The sequence below is a fragment of the Kogia breviceps genome, chromosome 6 (assembly GCF_026419965.1).
Source record: "Kogia breviceps isolate mKogBre1 chromosome 6, mKogBre1 haplotype 1, whole genome shotgun sequence".
NCBI lineage: Eukaryota > Metazoa > Chordata > Mammalia > Artiodactyla > Physeteridae > Kogia > Kogia breviceps.
In genome coordinates this window covers 1,423,853-1,446,079 of record NC_081315.1, presented here as the reverse complement: position 1 = coordinate 1,446,079, position 22,227 = coordinate 1,423,853, and the positions used below count along the sequence as shown (strand labels likewise).

General features: G+C 49.1%; 2 protein-coding genes across 15 annotated transcripts in view; one reads left to right on the top strand and one right to left on the bottom strand.

Moving 5' to 3' along the window:
- The window catches only part of GLRB (glycine receptor beta), a 154,380-nt gene extending 141,619 nt beyond the window's left edge, over positions 1-12,761 (bottom strand). The window contains exons 1-5 of one of the 3 annotated variants that reach the window (XM_067035409.1): positions 12,604-12,744; positions 11,390-11,565; positions 9,871-9,939; positions 4,174-5,773; positions 1,013-1,120 (exon numbers count right to left, since the gene is read on the bottom strand). The gene's annotated coding sequence lies outside the window, so the exon portion shown is untranslated. Of the gene's footprint in view, positions 1-1,012; positions 1,121-4,173; positions 5,774-9,870; positions 9,940-11,389; positions 11,780-12,603 lie in introns of those variants that run through there. The other 2 variants (XM_067035407.1, XM_067035406.1) reach the window with 2 other exon arrangements.
- Positions 12,489-22,227, top strand: part of PDGFC (platelet derived growth factor C) — a 374,883-nt gene continuing 365,144 nt past the window's right edge. For 2 of the 12 annotated variants that reach the window (XM_067035421.1, XM_067035417.1), the window contains exon 1: positions 12,490-12,913. In XM_067035421.1, coding sequence (XP_066891522.1) covers positions 12,691-12,913 — 223 coding nt within the window. In that variant the 5' untranslated portion in view covers positions 12,490-12,690. Of the gene's footprint in view, positions 12,914-12,995; positions 13,305-22,227 lie in introns of those variants that run through there. The other 10 variants (XM_067035423.1, XM_067035422.1, XM_067035418.1 and 7 more) reach the window with 9 other exon arrangements.

Sequence of the window (22,227 nt, the reverse complement as noted above, 5' to 3'; positions counted from 1 at the left end):
TTGAAGTCTAGAAGATATTAATATTCATTACTATGATATGATAAAGGAAATGTTTCCTCGTGTATCTAGACAATATTAATATTAATGCAAACACAATTTGCATATGTATAGAAGACAGAGCCATCAATCAATATCCTTTTATATTTCTCCATGGAGTTCAAACATCACAGGCTTTTTGCCACGGCAGAACCACCAGCAGAAGCCAAAGCAGAAATTGGCCACTGTCACTTTGTAACTCATATTCATATGAAAAGATAATGACCGAAGGCAGTATAAAAATCCTGAACTGTTAAACACTTGAAGAATAATCTGGATAACAGTTTTTTCTAAACACATGGAAATTTTGATTATAGGATCCTTACCTTTCTCCCTTGGGAATTTTTTTTCCCTTTCTTCTTTTTTTAGATTTCACATTCTTCTCCCACCCTCCCCCAGTAATTTTTTGTTTGTTTGTTTTTCTGTTGTTTTAAACATTTAAACTTTTTTAGAGTGATCTATATACTGCCTCTGGCCAGAAAAGTCTTTAAGGCCAAGGCAGGCAAATCTCTAAGAAATCATGACCGCTCTGATGTGATGTCCAGCTAAGTAGAAGCTCTCTGGACACAGGTTGTTTCCCTTTAAAGAAAAATAAAGAAGATCCTTTAAGATGTAATTGTCTCCACACAAGAAAGACTATGAGAAGAGATACTTTTTCCAGTAAAAAAGAAACAAAGTGTATATTGTATCGGAAATTGTTGGAAACAGAATCTTGAAATCAACCAGGTAAACTTTCATTTTTGCAGTTGTAGAAACTAAGGACCAGACAAGTTAACTTTTCCTTGCAGTTAAAGTCACAAATCTAATTGTAGTGGAACACAGAACTTCCAATTGTGTGTACTTCTCATTGTAACATGATGTCCTACAATAAATTAACATCCTGCACCAGCATTTGGTATATTGTAAAACATTTAAAAATCTTTCAAAATTAAATTACTAATGAGAGCTCAATCCTAGTTTCAGAAATATATGCTACCTTTCTCCTGCGAAGTTCTGTGGCTGGTCAGCTTCACGAGGGACATTTACATGAGGCAGTGCTTGGAAACTCCACACCATGTCAGCTGCAGATGCATCATTTCAGCATCTGTGGTGAAAGGAAAAAGGAAACTATCAGAGACAGCATTTTTATTTATTTTTATTGAACTATAGTTGATTTACAATGTTACGTTAGTTTCAGGTGTACAACACAGTGATTCAATGTTTTTATAGACTATACTCCATTTATAAACAGTAGTTTTAGGTCACAATAAATAGAATCCATTTTCATGAACTTAAAACGGCATGAGAGTAATTTTATTTTATCTAAGCTCATTAAGGAAGTTTTTTTCATTACTGTGTTATGAATTAATTTATTTCTAAGAATAAAATCTCAGCATATATGTTTTTTAAAACTGTTTTTTATTGAAATATAGTTGATTTACAATGTTGTGTTAATTTCAGGTATACAGCAAAGTGATTGAGTTATACATTCATATATATACACACACACACACACACACACACACACACACACACACACACACACATATATTCTTTTTCAGATTCTTTTCCTTATAGGTGTTAAAAATATTGAGTATAGTTCCCTCTATGCTGTTTTTAAAGTAATGAATTGGTGCTAGAGAAGACAGAAAATCATGAAGTGGCACGTTTGGTTCAGTCCACGTCAGTTTCTTTATTTTGTAAGCTATTAACTCAGAGCTGAAGTCTAATACTTCACAGTAAAATTAATTGCCCAAAGCACAGGAGACGCAAAGTGAATTGTCATTTCATTAAATTACTTTACGTATGAATCTTCATAAACAGCGACCCTTCATATCCCATTTTAGCTCGGTGGCTCTTGCAATTTCTTCTCCCCAGGCAGCAACAGTCAGCAATTATTATTTCAAAACCACATGCTTTCACACACATACATGTTTTAAATTGTAACACACAAATTTAAAATCTAAAATTAAAAAACAAAGGATTTCATTTGACATCATACTTTCAAAATATGAAGACGATACTTTCCTAGAAGTTATTTTTCAAAATGATGACATCTTGGCTATAACAGATTGGCTATTAGAGTCTTGTGAACCATCTGTTACATAAGATTTTTCTATCATAACTCTATTTAAACCATTCAGGCAATATGAATTGGGCTGTTTGCCAGGCTTTAGAAATCACCTTGTCATATTGCAATGAGTGTTACCGGAAGACTTCTGAAAAGCCAGATTCTGCATTGCTTCCATTTGGAAAGTGCTCACCTGGTTTTCTTTCAGCTCATCGAATAAACAAAATTATATGAATAATTTTCACTTAGGTGTGAGCCCAGAGATTTGTACATTTTGACTCCTGTTTTCCATAATTTAGCTCTTCCGTTTACAAGCTCCCCAACTCTGACTGACGGCCAAGCAAGAAAATGAACTCCACATGGCTCCAGTCTCCGTCACTGTGTCAGAAGGAGCTTCTCCTCATTCATTTTTCTTCCATGAAGATTTATCATGGGTGTAACTGCATTTGGCTACTTCATACTTTTGTTAATTTCACTCACCAGCTATTAAAAGATGTGTTAAACATGCAAGTGCACACATGCAGAGTTAAGTGCCCTCGTGGGCAGGCGGTCCAGGGGTGGTTAGATTTAAAACAAGAAAGAGAGAGAAGGCACGGTTTCTGCCATCAAAGCCTTTACAGTCAATTTCTGGGAGGGTGCATCAGCAAAACTAGAGGATATTATCATTAATTTGGGGGCAGTGGGGTTAGGGATTTGTCCTAGAAAGGTTGTGGAAGGAGGAGACTTACCCTGGTGATGACTCAGTGATGATGAGAAAAGGAGAGAAGTTAGGGAAAGACTTCTTTATTCAACCAAAAAAATTACTCTGTGTTTATCTTTATTTTAAGACACCATTAATGATAAAATCCTCCACTGAATTAATAACAGCCTTTTGGAGAGAAAAAAAAGATGTTAGCTTGTACCTCTGACTTCAATGCTTAGATGGTGACTGGGCATCTACACGGCCTCCCGTACTGGTTGGACACCTTCTGTTAGAGGCTGAGTGATGGTCGAAAGCAGAGACTCGAGAGTTAGACTTCCCAAGTTCAAGACCTGGCTCTGCCACCTACAGCCTGAGTGGTCTTAGGTCAATCGCTTAGCCTCTCTGTTCTTACTCTGCTTCTCTGTAAATCCTATTGCGTACACCCATCTCAGACAGAGAAAGACAAATGCCATGTGGTATCACTTACATGTGGAATCTAAAATATGACACAGATGAACTTATATACAAAACAGACTCATGGACATAGAGAACAGACTGGTGGTAGCCAAGGAGGAGGAGGTGGATTGGGAGTTTGGGGTAGCAGATGCAAACTATTATATACAGAATGGATAAACAATCAAGTCCTACTGTAGAGCACAGGGAACTCTATTCAATATCCTGTGATAAACCATCATGGAAAAGAATCTGAAAAAGAATGTATATGTGTGTATAACTGAGTCACTCTGCTGTACAGCAGAAACTCACAGAACACTGGAAGTCAACTATACCTCAATTAAATAAATTAAAAAATAATACACCCATCTTGTATGTTTGCAGTGAGAATGAAGATGTGAGTATACACGAAATCTTTAGAATGGTGCCCGGCACATAGTAGAGTTAGCGATTATTATTTGATAAGTGCAGCATGTTAAGCACTGGGAAAAAAGAAGCTGAGAAGAAGAGTAAAACAGAATAGAAGAAGTCCCAGATCGAGCTATCTATAACTGTGGAGTGAGCATAAGAAAAGAAGCAAAGAGCAGCAAGTGTGAGTACAGAAACTGTGGTGCGTCGGGGGTGTAAGACCCGGCGGGGAAGGAAGAGAAGATCACACCCGAGGAGAACGTTTTGTTTCTCCTGCAGTCAAGGGGGAGGCTCAGACTTTTAGAGCAGGGATCAGGCTGTGATCAGCTTTGTGCTTGAACAGATGAAGCTGGTCACCTGAGGACAGCTTTCAGGAACATTAAGAATGGACCGGGCAGAGTGCAGTCGGCAGGGCTTTCTGCAGACTGTGGATGATGCATGAGGACAGGTCACATCACAGGTGCAAACACACACACATGAAGATGACTGGATGCCCCAAATCAGGGGGAACTCACTGAGGGCAGCAATCATGCCTTTTACTTACCTTGTAGCTTCTTGGGTCCAGCAGCACGCACGCATCGAAGCTCCCGACAGACTGCCGTCTTGGTCAAGTCCACGATGATCTCAAGGTTAGCGGCAGCAGAAACTCTGTCTCCTGCTTAGAACGTTCACCTTTCCCCAGAAACCAGTTGGTCACCTCACTGCCTTTGCTTTTTCCTCGTTCTGTCCTTCAGAAACTGATTTGAATACAAATTATGATTTTCCTTCATCACAGGTTGTCAGACCCAGGAACACAGTAATGGTGATTTTATGGCAAAGTCTTCTCGCTAAGAATCAGGGCAACAGACCCTTTCCCCTTTGGATGGTTTCAGAAGATTCATTTCACGTTTCTATAGCCACTAAAAAGGGTATTCCATCTAAGACACCGTGATGGTTTCATTGACTGAGCGCCTAGTTCCTGTAGGCTTGGGGCACTGTCCTTTTGATGTGAGACCAGAATCAAAATGATGTATGTTTGTTGTTGGCAGTAGAATTTTTAAGTTACATATTTATGACTAAAACGGTGTGGAGTCATAAAATAAACACCAAAGTGCTTAATATAAATGTACATTTCATAAGTCTGAAATGTCTTCTTGGAGACACTCCTGGAGGAATGAAAACGTGATGGTTTAAAGTGCCAGGACCGGAACCAAGTACCCGCATTCCGATTCTGGCTTCAATACTGATGCAGAAAACTCCGCCTCCGAGCACCGGTGCTGAATGGAATCTTGGAGACACAGCTGGGTGAAGTAGAAAAGAAGAGCTTTATTACTTTTCCAGGCAAAGGGGGACACAGCAGGCTCCTGCCTTTGAAAACTGTGTGTCCCAACCCGGAGGATTTGGTGAGGAGTTTTATAGCACTGGTTCCAGGGTGGGTTTGCTGATAAGGACCAGGGTGTGTGCAGGGCCTTTGCTCCTTCAATCTGGCCTCAGGGGGTCTCCTGAGGAGCTTCCGGCTTCCCGTCTTCCACCCGGTATGAAGAACACTTCCTCTTCCATTGGATGCGGGTTTTAGTTCTGTAAACAGCTCACAGGCATTGTTCTGTGTATCCCCGGAAGGGGAACGGGACCCTGCCCCACGGCTGCACCATTGTTTCCCGGCTGCTCGTCCCTTGTCTCTGCGGCCCCTCCCCTCCCTGAGGAGCAACTGTTTGAACCTCCGTGGGAAGGCCATGGACCCGGGAGCCTGCTCCCTAGGAACAAGCAATGGGGGACAGAAAGGCTTCCGAGACCAGGGGCCCCGCAGGGTCCTGCCTGGCTTTGCTACTCACAAACATGTGACTCTGGTCAAGTTACAAAGCCTTCCTGGGGCTCAGCTTCTCGTCTTTAAAATGGGGATGTATTAATGGTTATGCACAGAGGGGTCGTTCGTAGAGACTCCATTGTAGAGTACTTCATTGTGGACATTTCAATCAAAGAGGTAGTAATGTGATAACAGCTCCGCAAGATGTACAATGAAAACAGGGCGCTACACTTCCCAGACGAGGTGACAGCCGATTCGTGCACCAGACCGCACAGATTCTGAGGGACGGGACGTTTCCTCCCCCTTCAGGGCTGAGAATGCTGAGTGGGTATGCACGGTGATGATCATCTCAAACAGAGATCTAGGCAGGCAGGAAGAAAGAGGGATTAGGAAGTGCTCTGAATTCTTAAAATCGTGCTTTTAACAGACCCTTAGTATAGTCGTGTGCCTCAGTAAGCGTGAAAAATAGCGGCTAGAATGACTGGTTGACGCTCACATTTTTGTTTGGTTTTATGTGTGTCTAAAAAGTCATTCAAGAAAGAAAAGAATGAATTTTTTTCCACACTAACTGTCCAATGGGACAAAAATTGATACCATGAGTGTCTCTTCCACTGGTCTATCCCTTCAGATACAATGGTAATTTATTTCAGGAATTAGAATTTCATTGGAAGACTTTTGCTTGCCTGAGGGCTTAACAGGTCGCTTGTTAGTTCTTGTCTTTGGGCTTTGAATGACTCCAGCCTATCTAAAAATACCTTCATAAAATTATCAATGAAGATGCAAACTTGCCTTGCCATAGGGCTTTAAAAAAACACCGGAGACCAGGAATTTTGAGTTAGAAACACGTGGAGGGATACACGTAGGAATGGCAGGCGTGAAAGAAGCCTAGACTCTGACACCTAGAGTTCATCATAAATGGATTCTTCCAAGGGGACAACTGGGAAAAGAGTGCATGTCTTCCCAGCCCCGATGCTGTAATTCGGTAGCAGTCATGAGCAGGAAGAGAGGAATGAGAATTCCTTCCCCTTTGTCCGCAAAGACAAGGAGATAGATTCTTTGACATAAGTGCCCACAGATGGTGCAGGCAGAGGCGTTGCCTGGATGACTCACTCGGCCTCAGCGTAGACAGGACGCGCCTGCGGCCCAGGCTTTGGGTGGGCTTCGACCCCAGGCCAGCCCTCCGACGCCTTAGTCACCACCCTACCTCCAGTGACCCCGATTCAGTCTGGCTCAAATCTTTTATCCAGGCCGTTCCAGAAAGAGGCTAGCTGTCTCGCACTGGGCTCTTGCACACGTGGGGAAGCCTGTCCACGTACGCCAAGGTCTACCCCAGATCAAACGCGGGGAGGGCAGTCGTCATGAAGAAAGCTTGGGGAAACATGCAAAAGCTTCACGTGGGAATGCTTTGGTCCAAAATCCAGGCCCTCAACGGGTCAAATGAAACGCACTGGAGTCTAAGGGGCGTCGGGAGACAAAGGTGACCTGTACCTGTCACCAGTAGTGTCACCCCAGGCAAAGTCTCCATTAATTCTCCATCTCTCTGCAGTAACGTGGGGGAAACTCCGGCTTTCCTCAAAGGATTGGTGGGAAGATGAAATGAGAAAATATATTTCAAGGTATCTAACAGTTCCTGGGACGTGACAGGTGCTTCACAAAGTAAATCTGAATCTGAACGATTCTCCCCTCACTTTTACTTTCCCTGGTTGCCTTCTGTTTAACTAGTAATCTGCGGGGAAAGACATGCTTTTTACCCTCCTAATTTCACGAAGGACCAGTAAAAGATAATCCAGACAATGAGCAAGGAGAGACTGTGGTCCGGGAAGATGGGGAAAGCATCAAAGCCAACTTTGCCCATAGAAATAAAATTTGAGAAAATAAAATGATGCCTTTGGAAAAAAAAAAAAATGATGTCTTAGGATGTTGCAAGGCTGTTTTAGGATAGAAGAGAGCAGGCACTTTTCTGACCATAAAGATGACAGAGGGCTGAGAGTAGTAATCACAGTAGAAAAGGGTTATGACAACTCTTTGAACTATCCTGAACTTCAAAAGCAATTGAGGGAACCTTGATGTAAGATGAGTTAAGCTCTCTTTCCCTGCCTGCTAACAAACAGCACTCTTTTCACATTCGTGAAGTTGCATACTGAGGCTCTGGGCCCCTTTTACAAAGGCTGACAGCCAAGGAAAGACTGCCCTTGAAACAATGATCACAAAGTGAGAGTGTCCTTCTCTCGTGACCTCTGAAAGAAGGGGCTCACTGTCTGAGAAAGGGAGATCCGTGGCCGTGTCTTGAGTTCTTTACTAAGATTTGTCACCACGTGGACAGAAGCCTTCATAGCCCACACGTGATTTCGGGGGAGAGAAAAATGACATTGATTGACTACGGGATATGATCAAACACAGTGTTTGGTGGTTGTCCGAATTTTCAGGGGGGGCCCCGATCTCAGGATTTTTCCGGACGCAACCCGTGGGACTCTGTGGAATAGTAGGAGATCGGATGACCGTGCTTGGCTAATGACGACAGAATTTCCTAACGATTTACAGCTCACTTATGTACTGTACTATTTTTCTTTACCTCGGAACCACACTTGGCACCTTTTGATGATACCAAATACCATATTAAACATTAAAAGGTGGCCACCCACATGTGATTTATTGCTTTCCTGAATTCAGGACAATTCCTGACACTTGCCTTAGCCAGTGATTTCCAGTCTTTTTTCTCCCCTTCTTTTTGGTTCTCAGTAGAATTTCTCTTTCCCAACCAGGACCATAACAGGTGAAAGAGAACACTAGCCTGCCTGGATGGACCTGGGGAGAAGCACCCGCTCACCCCTCGTGCCAGCCTCCAGGCACCTCTGAGTTGAGGCCAGGAAACCGGTCCTAGTCCTGTATCATCACAGACGCCCAATTAAGTTGAAAAAGAATTGACATCACCACCTGTCGTAGCTTAGAGAAATGGAAGAATTCTAAAGCAGTAAGAGGATGGAGACAGACTCCAGTGTAAATGTCTCCTGTAAGGAAAAGGGGCAGAGAGGATTCTAGATCAAGGTTGTGCTCTTTGTAGCACTGAAGCCAGCCTGCCAGCCTAAGTCTGGGGTCTCCCGTCTCCCGGTGAAACCATCTTTCGTGGTGGCTCTGAGTTGGCCAGGGCTCCTCTTTCTCTGGGGCTGTTTCTGGCTACTTACTCGCTCTGGGTTCTGAGTCAGACAAGCACTTCTGAGATTCTGACAAAAAACCTTTGCATACTCAACCGTGATTTCCAGAAGGAAACAGCAGCTTGAGTTCAACGGGCAAAGCCACCTCAAGGCCTGTCCTTATCTCCCGTTTCTCTGGGCCGCACACCTTTAGCTGCCCATCTCTGGACTCCCCTTCTTCAAAAGGCCACAGTGAGAAAGTATGTCTCCTCCTCTGAGAGCGGGGCCCCCACACAAGTCTCTGCCATTTGCCTCTGCAAGCAAGCCCTTCTCATTCCAGCTGCACACGGGGAGGTAAGGGGTGACAGATCTAGATAAACAAAATATAAGGAAAAGTGTATTTTCTGTTTTTAGGGTGGAAAAACAGAGTATTAATATAGCCTGAGATGCCTGAAGAGAGCAAGGTCATGTGTTTCTCGGGGTAATCGGGGAGAGTGGAGAAAGAAAAGCATGATTCTGAGAGAGATTTTACTGCACTTCTTCTTTCCCCCAGAACAGTCTTTATTCCTGCTGTGATCTGTGGGCATTCACTTTGCTTACTAAGGACACCCCCAGCTCCCAGCCTCATTTAAATGTGTATAGAAGTGTTGCTGGGCTTCCCTGGTGGCGCAGTGGTTAAGAATCCGCCTGCCAATGCAGAGAACACAGGTTCGAGCCCTGGTCCGGGAAGATCCCGCATGCCACGGAGCAACTAAGCCTGCGCCACAACTACTGAGCCCGCGAGCCACAGTTACTGAATCCCATACACCTAGAGCCTGTGCTCCGCAACAAGAGAAGCCACCGCAATGAGAAGCCCGTGTGCAGCAACTAAGACCCAGTGTGGCCAAAAATAAATAAATAAATTTATTTTAAAAAATCAAACAGAAGTATTGCTAGTTAGCCATTCTAGAAAGTAGTGGACACTTCAGTTCATAGCACTCTGAACTTCAGAAACTCCTGCTCAGTCATCTGCCACTAAAATACTGAAAAGTTCTGGGAAAAGTCAAAATCATTTTGCATGTGTCCCTGTGTGTGTGTCCGTGTGTGTGTGTGTGTGTGTGTGTGCATATGTGTGTTAGGACTGAATCAGAAGAAGAGCAAAAAAACTTGTAATATTTGATTTTCTGGGCAAAATATACGGCCCCACGGTTCCTGCCCTGCTGAGTGTTACGTGATTAGTTGAATGGATAGTTGGCTTTAAATCTTATTTCACCTCAAAAAAAAAAAAAAAAGTAGCGACACCCACCCTCCCTCCCGCCCAAAATGATCATTGCTAATAACCGACTACCTTCCGGCCTGTTCCTCATGAGGCATTTGTAGGTGGCGCTCCACATATATTCAGCCGGAGTGGGCATGCCTGCCGAAGGTTTAAGAAAACATGAAAACCACAAAGAATGTTCCCAATTATTTTCTCCTGGTGGGCGGAACAGATGCCTTTCCTCGGGGAAAATGCTTTAGGCCAAAACAAAGCCATATTCATTCAGAATCTATTGTTTAGTAACTGTGCAGGCTCCGGGGGTTATATAAAATTTACTTTCGATGCAAGGATCCCACTTTCCTAGGAAGGGTTTATAAGCAGAACGGAGCAGAGGATGATACAGTGTTAAAACAAGCAACCTTGCCAAGGGCAAGAGCAGTTCAAGAGACACTAGTGCAAGGACACGGAAGAGAACCCAGGCAATGGAGATGTGGGAGGATTTGGTCTGGAGTCCTGCAGGGGCACCTGGCGGGCTTTATTTATAAGGCCAGTGCCAAAGCAATCGGTAGACTATGGATGAGGTGAAACGCAGAGGTGGGGGATTATTCTAGATCGTGTGTACCTTTTCAAATACAACCTCCATGCTGCAATTCCAGGGCGAATGTAAGTGACCCCAGTCCAGAAACCTGTCAGTCAGTCTCGAGTGTTTCTTTATGAGCTCTGTGGGCCAGGCACTCTTCTAGCCAATATGAAGCGACACAAAAGAGAGGGTAGTCATGACCCTTACAATCTCGTGAGAGCAAATGGATTAAATCTGCGCACGCGCACGCGCACACACGCACACACACACACTCTATGTGGGTGGTCATCAAACTCAACGCTATAGACATATAACAGCCTCATTTAGAAAAATCCTGATTAGGAAATTTAAAGTACTGAATTCGAAAAACCGGGGAGCGATTAGTTTCAAGACAAATAGATTAGAGTGTGTTCATAAAGCATGTCTTTTACATAACGAGTCTCCTTAAGCTATTAAAACTGGGAACTCTCCCCCAGATCTACAGACCACGTTTAGAACGTATTTACTGCGCAAAGATGGATTCACACTGGCCTTCAGGAGCTGCTCAAGTAAGACACTACCAAGGCCTGTGTCTGCTAGACGGCGGCGCCCTCACCGTCAGAGACGGGGCCTTCCCTATCGGCCTTAGCATCCTGCCCTCTGAAGACAGAAGTGGCGAAGCAGCAAGAATGAACCCACGGGAGAGGTGAGCAAAGGCCTCAAAGGGGAGTTGAGCCTCGGAGAATTTTAAGAGGGGGAAAAAAGAGGAGAGAACTAGGAGGTTACAAGCAGAGAGGTGCAGCTGGCTGGGCTCGGTGGGCATCGGAGCAGAGGAAGGGGCTTGCCCTGTTCGGCGGGCCGGAAGGCTCCGCCCCCAGTTGGGTCCCCGGTGGTGGCGTCCCCGCCCGAGCGTCCCCGGACCTTCCCCTGGGCGGCTCCCCTCCGTACCCACCGAGGGCCTAGCGGGGCCGGGAAGGGCAGGCGGGGGCCCTGGAAGTCCGCCCGTATTTCAGCTCACCCCCCCGGGGCTCCATCCTGCCCCGGCCTTACCTGGCCCGTCGTTCGCCTCGGCTCTCGGACAGGAGGTGTGGGCGCTCTTCGTGCTCCGCCCGCCCTGGCACTTGCTTGACAACTAACTTGAGGCCGGCTTCGCGAGGGCGGAGACTTCTGCCTGGTTTCATGTCTGCAGCCCTAGAACAGGGCCCGACTCAGGAGGCATTCGGTCCCTACAGTGTTTGTTAAAGGGATAAATGGTGTTCTTATCCCGGCCATTTGTCTTTACTTTTACTTTTTTCCACTCCCCGCTTCAGAGGGCTGGAAGCTGGCGGCAAAGACCTCCCTGCGTTCCGGCTTCCCGCTTCCTGGGGCGCAGAAAGCCTGGCCGAGGGTCCCAGCCCGGCCCTCTGGGGACGGGGATGCCCTCGGGAAGGAACGAGGAGCAGCGGCCCGGGGGGAGGGCCGCGGGGAGGCGGGGAGGCGCAGGAAGTTCTTCCCTCGTCCCCCGGCCCCGGCAGCGCCCGCCGCGCCCAGCCGGCTCGTCGCGTGGCGCCCGGGCCGCATCCCCCCGCCGGGGCCCCGCGGCACCCCGCGCGCGCGCCGGCACCTGCCGGACAGCCCGGGCGCGCGGGCCCCCGGCCCCCGCCGCCCCGCCGCCCCCCCCCCCCGGCGCCGGGAAGGTGGGGAAGGGGAGGGGACACGCGAGGTCCGCGCCGGCCTGCTCCGCGCCCGGGGCCCGCTCGCCGCGCCGCCCGAGCGCGGGGGAGGGGCCGCCCGAGCGGCCCCCGCGCGACCCCGGCCCGACCTCCGGCGCTGCGCGGGGCGGGCGAGCGGGACCGCCTCCAGGTGCCCGATCCGCGCCGTGCGCCGGGCGGGCAGCGCGTCCCGCGGCCTCCGTGCGCCCTGCCCGGGGCGGCCTCGGCCGGGACCCCGGCCCCGCTCGGGACCCCCCCCCCGGCCCCGGCGCCGCGCTCGCGCCTGGGCCTCCCCTCCCCCTCGGGCTGGGGGCGGGGCGGCCGCGGCGCCCGGAGAGCGCCCCGACCGGCAGCTCTGTGATCGATCGGAAGGTGCCGGCCGCCCCGCGGGCTGCAGGCCGGCCCCGCGCGACCCCCGACCCGCCGCCGGCCCGTCGGCCGGCTGACAGGTGCTCGGGGCCCTGGCCGGGGACTCCTCGGCGGCGCGCGCGGCCCCCGCGTCCCCCCCTCCCCCTCGCCTTCGCCCCCATCCCCCCCCCCCTCGCCGCGGCGCGGCGCAGGATCTGTTCAGACCTCGGGGAACTGGTTCAGGTCCAGGTTCTGCTTTGATCCTCGGCGCAAACTGGAGACGCCGAAGAGGGCCCTCGGAGAAAGCCTTGGATGGGAGGATGTGGGAAGGAGCCCGCGGGGCTCGGCGGCGCTGAGCCCGGCCCGCAGCCCCGCCGCCCCAGTGCCCGCCGCCCGCGCGCCCGCCCGCTCAGCCCAATGCTCCTCTTCGGGCTCCTCCTGCTGACATCCGCCCTGGCCGGCCAGAGACCCGGGACCCGGGCTGAGTCCAGCCTGAGCAGCAAGCTCCAGCTCGCCAGCACCAAGGAGCAGAACGGTGAGTGTCCCCCGCCGCGCCGCCCGCGCCGCCCGGCGCGCCCGGGCGGGACGCACCCCGGCCCGCGCGCCGCGTTCGCGTTGCTTCGGCGCAGCCTGCGCCTGGGGCAGCGGCCGCCGGGCTCCAGCGGGGCAGCCCGAGTGTCCCCGCAGGCGCCGCCGCAGCGCGGACGTGCTGGGAGCCCTGGGGGGCGTCAGGGCCAGCGCGCTCGCAAGTCCTCTCGTCGCCGGAGTCCTAAGTTCGAGAACTGCCTCTAGACCCGAGTCCGACACGAACGCGTCCTGGCATGTTTGACTCTCTTCCGAGCTTTTTGCCCTGGGGAGGGGTGTCCCGGGACGTGTGTCAGCCGCATTAATTGAAGCGCTCGCGGTGGAAGGGCATCAATTAATCAGTAAGTAGATAGCAAGCCAAGAGGTCGAGGGGCCCCGTGGACGTGTGCAGGGGGGAATTTTAAAAATGTATTTATCTTGTGCTTTTTTTTTTTTTTTTTTTTAATGTGCCTTTGTACTCCTGAAGCTCTTACCTTTCTGGTGGTGTGTTTTTATATGCGATGGTGAGTGACTGCTATTTTGTGTGTGCTGGAAACGACTTAATCCTGCATAGGAAATGAGAATTACTTTCACCTTTCAAGTGTACCTGAAATGTTTAGAAAACTCTCAGACGCAAGTTCCCTTGGGCTGGGATCGGACAGAGCCGGAGAAAGGCTCCTTTCATAAAGCCAGGGCTGCTTCAGGGTGTGTAATTTGCTTAGCCTCTGAACCCCATATGATTTACATCATTCAATTTCTAAACCCTTTTGCTCTTGATCTAAAGTTATGAAGTCATTTTTGAGACTACTTTGTAAATAGAAATTTTATACTGCACATGAAACCACAATGTCAATGCAGGCTGTCTAAAATTAGAATATTAAACACCCTGTTTACAAGTGGCGGCTCTTGGTGTTATTTGAAAAGAAATGTACATGTCTTTACTGCTTTGTATGCCATCTGTTCAGAATGCAGGAAGGCTGTCCCTTCGTGAACCGTGCGGAATGAACATGAGCCGCATACCTAGGAGAGCAGAGTGCCCTGTACTGTGTTTTTTAAGTCACAAGCAACTTTTTCTGTATGTTTGGGGGCAGTGTTTCAGAGCTTCAAGTTTGGATTGAAACTCTCCAGAGTGTTCACCTTTAAGAACGCCCAGAAAGTTCTAGAGTCCAAAAAGAGAGAAAATAAGGATTCCTGGGACCTTTGTAGCCATTATCTGTACTCATTGTTTGTGCAGCAAGACAAGGCATCACCTTTATCAGCTGATAGTACTGTGGCTGCTTCTTACGACTTGGTGATGTGACGGGACGGGGCATCTGCAGGCTGCTTGAGCTGCTGATCAAAGGGCTCCACCTCTAATCACGGGGACTGCAGAGGGGCGCGGGGACGGGGCAGGGGGCGAGGGGGGATCAAAGAAGCCACAGCGCCAGTTGTACCCTGGCAGGAGACGGATGAGACCAACCTCTGTTCTTTGTCACGTAAAATAAATGCCCAGTTCAAAATATCGCTTCTTACTGGACCAAGTTTCCCCAAATGACCATGCACCGTATCCCTGGCTCCTGGCTTCTGTTTTTTTTTTAAATTTTTTCCGTCCCAGGTCCTTTCTCCTGATGCTCTGACTTACTTATCAGGCCTGTCCTGGCATCTCTCGTCTTCCCGAGTCCCTTTCGCGATTTGTGCTTGTCATTGTCCTTTCCTTGTCATCCTTTCTTGTGGTCCACGTGCCACCATCGCTTTGTAATAAGGCCCAGAACTTTCGCAGGGGTCTTTGGCCACTTTTCTGGGTCGATTCACCCCCCTCCTGAGAAGTGGGTTCGTGAAGCCAGGCCACACACATTGTGTTGCCGTCAGAGGCTGGGCCATTTCCATTCCTAAGATGCATGATGCTAAAAATAGCCGGGTGGTTTCCTAATCTGTGTACAGAGGACTGGTCTATGTTTAGCCTTTGGGAGGGTTGGCAGCCGGAAGTCAGTGGAGGTGGAGGAACCGCTCACCTTGCGGTGCTCAGCCTGAGAAGCGGGGCGGCCGGCGCTAGGGGGCGGTGTAGAGCTGTCTTCCCGCGCATGGAAGGTTCCAGGATGCGAGGAGAACAGGTGGGTGCTAAGGAAGATCCCCCGGGAAAGTGAGCGGCTTTGCTGGAACTTTCCCCTCTTTTTGTGGCTTTCAACTTTTCCACTCCGTCATGTGGGCATTTTTTTTTTTTTGCCCTCTTACTGAATTATGATTGGTTTCTGATCGCCTGGTTGCTCGTGTCAGTTTAGATGAGAGTCTTAATTCCCCCAGTACAGACCCACCTGAGGGCACCACATAGAACACGCCATTCGCCCGGTCTGCGCACCGCGTCATATTCAGAAAGGTCTTCGAAGTGCTGAATGTGAGATGTCCAAATTGATCCACCGTGACAGTCGGAGATCGTTTTGTCCGCCACTGACCAGCCCCCTCCCCGATGGATGCTTACTCTCTTCCCTGGAGAATTCCAGAGTTTCCTGTGGGGTCGACTCCATGAGATCCCCAGGCCTGCTCAGTTTCAAGATCCACTGGGTGTCCTGAGCCCTGTCACACGTGGGAATTGATTGCTCTGACCGATGCTAGGCGCTTGGGTTTAGACTGGGGCAGGGGAGGCGCTTCAAAATCAGGTGTGAGGGGTCAGGGTCACCCTGTTATTAGTTACTTGTGTGTCTCCTTAAAACTCTGTTGTACTTCTTGCCACTTTACTGGAAAAATAATTTTATCCTCCAGTACTAAGAGGTGCCTTTGTGTCTTTTTTTTTTTTTTTTTTTTTCTGGCCTCTCTGCGCAGCTTGTGGGATCTTAGTTCCCAGACCAAGCATGGAACCTGGGCTCCATGAGCGAAAGCGCCGAGCCCTAACTAACCACTGAACCACCAGGGAACTGACGCCGTGTGTCTTTCCTTCTTAATCTGACCGCGGACAGGAGGTCTCACATATCCGCCAGGGACCTGCCCCCAGCGTTACCGCAGAGAGGGAGACGGAAGGTCAGAGCGCTGCCGCCGGTAGGGCTTCTGGCCGGGGCGCGCCCAGGGCCGTGGGGAGGGGACTGCGGTCTGCGTGCGCCCCTCTTAGGAGACGGCTCCTCCCAGGAAGCGGGTGGGTTCTGGGATGCTGCTTCCGGCCTGTAGCCGACGGAGTGGGGCGCGTCTCGGGCGGAAGGGAACACAGCTTCCTTTGTTTACCGTGTGTGTTTAGCCCCAGTAGACGCCAGCTGCAGGGCTGTCGGTGGGATAAGGCCTCGCCCACCTCGTGTCACTGGGAGGGATTTTCATCTACCCGTGGCCCTGAAACATGCTTCTGACCGTTCTCCTATGAACTGTTGTGAGTGAACGTTTGGGATGTGTCTCTGTTGATTAGCGTTTTCCTTACGAACATTATTTTTAAAAATTTAAGTGCAGTTGATGTATGTAATGTTATGTAAGTTACAGGTGTACAATATAGTGATTCGCGATTATTAAAGGTTATACTCCGTTTATAGTTACTGTAAAACACTGGCTACATTCCTGTGTGGTGCAATATATCCTCGTAGCTTATTTTCAACATAACAATAGCGTACCTTCTAATCCCCTAATCCGGTTTGCCCCTCCGCCTTCCCTTTCCCCACTGAACATCATTTATTGTTTGCGCACTTGTCCTCAAGGGCTTCTGTGGCCTCTGCGGCCATTTACTCTGGGGACAGATGGTCCCCTGGTAATGCCTCGCTCGGTACGTGTGTCTTGTGTTTACGGCTTTGCAGTGCCAGCTTACCCGCCCTCCCATCGCCAGTGTGCCCATATCCACTCCCTTCCCCTCTGGCCTAGGTAGCAGCTTCAGAGCTGTATTTGACTGCAAGGTAGATCGTCACAACCTTTAGAATAGCGTCCAAGAGTACATAGCTCTGCCCAAAGACCCAGGGGACTTTCCTGTTAGTCTATAAGTTGTCGTGCATGACCCTTGTGACATTTATTTTTGTTATCTAGAGGTTTTTTTTTTTTTTTTTAACTTCCTCCTGGTTCTCTGCTCTGTTTGGGGTAGTTGAGGAAGTTGGAGAAGCGAAGTACCGTTATGTAATGATGAATATTGCTTTTCACCATAGGTGACAAAAAAATCCCCCTTGTATTTTATGGTGACTTTTCCTCTTCTCCCAGCTGTTACCTTCTACCCTTAATCTTATAAACTTGGTGATTACCTCTGAAAGATAATTAGAAAGTACAATGGTCTGTACGAAGCCTCAGGGACTATATATCATTTGTTGAATAGTTGTAAACAGATGCTGGGGGCCGACCCTACCCTTGCCTCCTTGGTGTATTTTGTAGTGCCCTGTGTCAGGCACCAACGCCTTAGCTTGGTTTCTTCTTAGTTCATCCTTCCTGAAACTTATTCCTTACATATCTTCTTGACATTCTCTTCTACTACATGTTTTTTTCAACATTTTGGTGCAAAAACTGTTTTATCTATAAACTTGCACACTTTTTGTAGAAATAGAAATCTAATGATAATGTGATGTGTGTTAAATAAAGAATAATTGAATCAGTGCATTTGTAAAGTCTGCCTTCCCCCCTGAAATGTTCCCAAGACTGCTAAACATTTCCCTAGATGTTTCTTTTTTTTTCTTTTTAAAAAAAATTTATTTTATTTTATATCGGAGTAGAGTTGATTGACAATGTTGTGTTAGTTTCAGGTGTACCGCAAAGTGGTTCAGTCGTACATATACCTGTATCAATTCTTTCTCAAATTCTTTTCCCATTTAGGTTATTCCAGAACACTGAGCAGAGGGGAGGTTTCTGTGTGTATCAGCCAACGTGGTAGAAGTCGTAACAAAAGTCCCTTCATTTAGTGGGTCTGCTTTTGATGTCTGTGATGGTTTTATTTGCAGGTGTTATCCGTAGCCAGAATAGCTCTGTATGACGCTATGTAATTGCTGTACGCTCATTGGTTAAACAGTCTCTGTGCATTATTTTTCTCTACCACTGCCTCCACCTGTGATTTTTTTCCCTCGCAACCCCCTTCTCTGTCTCCTGAGGATACGTCTAGTGTTGATTTTTGGCTGGTAAGCACGGAGTACGACCACACCCTTTGTGGAAATGCTGAGACATCCCCACTGGGTTGAGAAGGCGCCCGGCCACACCCCCAGGACAGATGGAGCATCTTTGAGCAGAAACCACAGGGTTAATGCCCGGCACGGCTGGGGACATTGGGGACACTGCCCCGGCCCTGCTGGCCTCCTTCCTGACGGATCCCTGCACCTGCCACACTGATGCTTCAGCCTTCTGACACCTTCAGCTATGGACAGTGTAGTTCACAGGGGAGTTAAAGCTCCTGTCTCTCCTCCCCATTGCTGGGCACTCGGGCCCGGCCCACCTGCAGCTTGAAGGACCCAGAGAGAAGAAAGGGTACAGCCTCCTTCAAGCCTCCTTCCTGCAGCTTCTTTGCCTCGAGCCTGTCAGGGGTGGGGGCCTGGGAGTGAGATGGGGCAGGGGACGTGGCACGCGTGGCCTGGGATTGCAGCCCTCGGGTGCCCGTTCCTGCCTCCCCAGGCAACGCCGGGCAGCTGCTTTGGCCTGATTACCACCTCCCTGCCATCTGGGTTAAAGAGACCACCTCCTCTGCGAGGTCTTTTTGCTAACCACTTTCATTAACCACCCCTGTTTATCACATCAGGGGTGATTCACCGCATAGCACTTACCACTGTGGTATCCTGTTTGTCTCTTGGTTTATTTATTTTCTCCCTGCCACTCCTGTAGAATGTAAGGTCCCTGAGAGCGTGGCCCTGTCTGACTCGCCCTTTGTGGGTGTGCCCGCGCCTGGAACTAAGGGTGGCACAGAGTAAGTATTTATTAGACGCTTCTGGATGTAGTGCCTTGCTCAAGCAGGACTCTGGTGTTACCTGGAACAGCGGCCCGTCTCGGAAGGTGGCTTTTTGATACTGGAACTTTCACCATTGCTTGATTTTTTGCAAAGGAAGATGTGCTTGCTTATTGGCTGGGATGGGAGCCGCCAGTGAGAGTTCTACTTTGTCATCTTGGTAAATGTACCACGTGACCAGGAGCGTGTGTACCAAGCCGGTGGGTAGGTTTCCTAGAAGTGGTGCTAGTTACTGTCTTAAAAGTGCCACGGGGGTGTGCACCTCTGTAGTGCTGCAGCTGGGTCGCACGCCTGTGATGTGGGCCCAGAGCCGCACCGAATGGCGAGGTTGAATGGCCGACAACACTCCAGCCTCAGTGTACTTCCCGCCTTCCGCCTGTGGCTCACGGAGAACGCGCACAGGCTAGAAATCCGCGGTAAATCTGGCCGGTGGAACGTCAGGGCCGGAAGGGTCCCGGGAGTCCGTCCACAGCGATGTGTACAGTGAGGCCTAGACCACCGAGGTGACTTTGTCAAGGTCGCGCTGGAGGGGAGCCAGGTTCAACGGCTTATGCGCCGATATGTTTTCCTTCCATGGGAACCAGTGAGGCAAATGGCATTCTAGTTTCCAAATTCCAACACTTGGCATGAACGCGTTTCTTTACTGTTTTAGGAGGGTCCGTGCTTTGGGGGTTGTAAGGGCAGCTTGGGCTCCCTTGATCCTGAAGCATTCTTTACAGGCTGAGGACAACCGTCTCGGAATAATCCTATTAATGACGCAGAGCAGATACTCTGGCTAAGGTCTACGGGTAACACCTCTGTTGGGGTAGAAATTTGACAGTTTGGCAAATGACTTGAAATACTTCCTTTAGAATTGTTACTGTGACGTGCTGGGATCGAATTTTCAGCGGGTCCGCGGATGAACAACGTTTATTGGCGTGTTTTGCCATGTTTCTTGACGATGCTGTGGAGGAAGGCTGGCATGGGAAAGCTCGGTTCCACTGGGAGCTTTTCTTTTCTTTTCTTTTCTTTTCTTTTCTTTCTTTCTTTTCTTTCTCTCTCTCTTTCTTTCTTTTCTCTCTCTCTCTTTCTTTTCTTTCTTTCTTTTCTTTTTTTTTTTTTTAACAGTTTTGAACATTTTATTTAGCAGGATGTCTCAGTGGTGAAGTACCGTAGAAGTGAGTAAATAAGCATGGTTTAGTGAGCTCTAGGACACACAGCCTGTTATTCTTTTGCAGTGGATGTAATGAGTGACTTGAGCCTTTATTTACACTATGTTATACAGGGCATTCTGTTCAGAGGTTCAGACTGCTCTTAAAGTCGAGAGCATCAAGGAAATAAATTCGTAGCTGTGGACTCGAACAGCTTGCCTAAAACAGGATTCATTTACCTTTTTAAAAAATTTTGTTTACAGAGTTCAAAATCTGAGAACAGATGAGCCACAGTCATAAGGAGGAGTTATATTAATTACATTTATCCTTAAAGCCAAGTTCGTCAGCGTGATGTTTTTGGTAGCATGAGCTCATTCTGTGGTTCAGGTCAGGAGGATACATTTCAGATGGAGGTCAGCCCCTCTTATCTGCCATCTGCCTTCTCGTCGGGCTTTTCTGCCCCACCTTCAAGCGGTTATTCTCAGTCCCCGGCTGATGGGGCAGCTGCCCCCCCGCCCCCCGGACATCTGCCTTGCTGCAAAGCCAAACCGTCTCTGCCAGGCTAGCTTCACTATTTGCTTTCGTGGTGTTAGGCTTAATTCCTTTTTCTTTTCAAACTGCGATTCGTTTGCTTTTTTCGGATTTGGCGTTTTCCCCGTTGAAGAGTAGTGGAACCACCTCTCGATGAAGGGGTGGCGTGTCGGCTTGTTGCGGTGTCTGGGGGCAGGCAAAGCGGGTGTCCGGCTCCTCGAGAGGAAGCACCATCCCCAGACAGCACGGGGCCCGTCGAGGGTAACACGTGCAAGGACGCGGCTCTGCGTTGCTCCCGAGTACGCTGCGCGGTGATGAGAAGCCGAGACGCGCCCCGGGAGGGGCCGGATGTGGATGCCGTCACGAGGGGCGATTGAGCGGTACCAGAGCGTCCCTGGTGGGTCTCCGGTTTTGTGATGTCGATGACGACTCCCCGAGAGCCCGCCGGGTGCGGCGCTGGTGCTCGGTGTTTGCAGACAGTGGACAGTTCGTCTCTGTGACCTCCCCGTGCGCTCTTGGGAGGAACGCGGAGGCTGGGCTGGCCAAGTAGCCAAGGTCGCACAGCTGCTGAATGTTTGGACCTGGCTCTGACTCCAAGCCAGGACTCAGCCACGCGCCTCCCCCGGCATGAGTTAATGGTCTAACGTTTTATTAGAACATTGTTTTTAAACAGCAAATATTTATGAGCGTGTGCTCTGTGCTAAGCTCTGCCCGAGGTGCCGGGTACCCGGAGAAGGAGGTGCAGCCCTTGCCCTTGCGAAGCGCTGTCCAAGGAGGACGGCAGCTCTGGAGTTTATCTCCAGGTCTGTTAGTTCTGGGCTCCAGGAGGTGTGGGAACGCAGAGGGCTTTACCGCACCCGCCAGATCCTCTGTTGATTGCCCAGGTGGTGGATTCCGCCCGGGAAAGAGGTGCACCGAGAAGAGCTCCCACGGGGGAGGTGACGCACACTTTGAAGCGGGCTTGAGGAGGGAGAAGAGGAGAGTGTTCTAGGCCGAGGGGACAGCCTGCAGCCCAGGGTAGAAGCAAGTCCGGTGCTGCGTGCGGGGCAGCTCACGGACAGCATCCAGGGAGAGGCTGTCTGCACCCGGCAGACAAGACACGCCGGAGAGGGTGCGGAGGAAAGAGAGCCCTCCTGCACTGCTGGTGGGAATGTAAATTGGTGCAGCCGCTATGGAGGACAGCATGGAGGTTCCTCAAAAGAAGTAAAAATAGAACTGCTGTACGATCCAGCAATCCCACTACTGGGCTTATACCCTGAGAAAACCATCATTCAAAAAGAGTCATGTACCACAACGTACATTGCTACAATATTTACAATAGCCAGGACATGGAAGCAACCTAAGTGTCCATCGACAGACGAATGGATAAAGAAGATGTGGCACATGTATACAATGGAATATTACCCAGCCATAAAAAAGAATGAAATCATGCCATTTGCAGCAAAATGGTTGGAGCTAGAGTCTGTCATACAGAGTGAAGTAAGTCAGACACAGAAAGACAAATATCATGATATCACTTATATGTGGAATCTGTTGATTCCATATAAAAAATGATAGAGGTGAACTTACTTACAAAACAGACTCAGACTCACAGACATAGAAAAACAGCTTAAGGTTACCAAAGGGGAAAGTGGAGGAGGGATAAATTAGGAGGTTGCGATTAGCAGATACACACTAGAGAGAGTATAAACTAGAGAGCCAACAAGGACCTACTGTAGAGCACACGGAGGTCCACTCAGTATTTTGTAATAACCTATAAGGGAAAAGAATCTG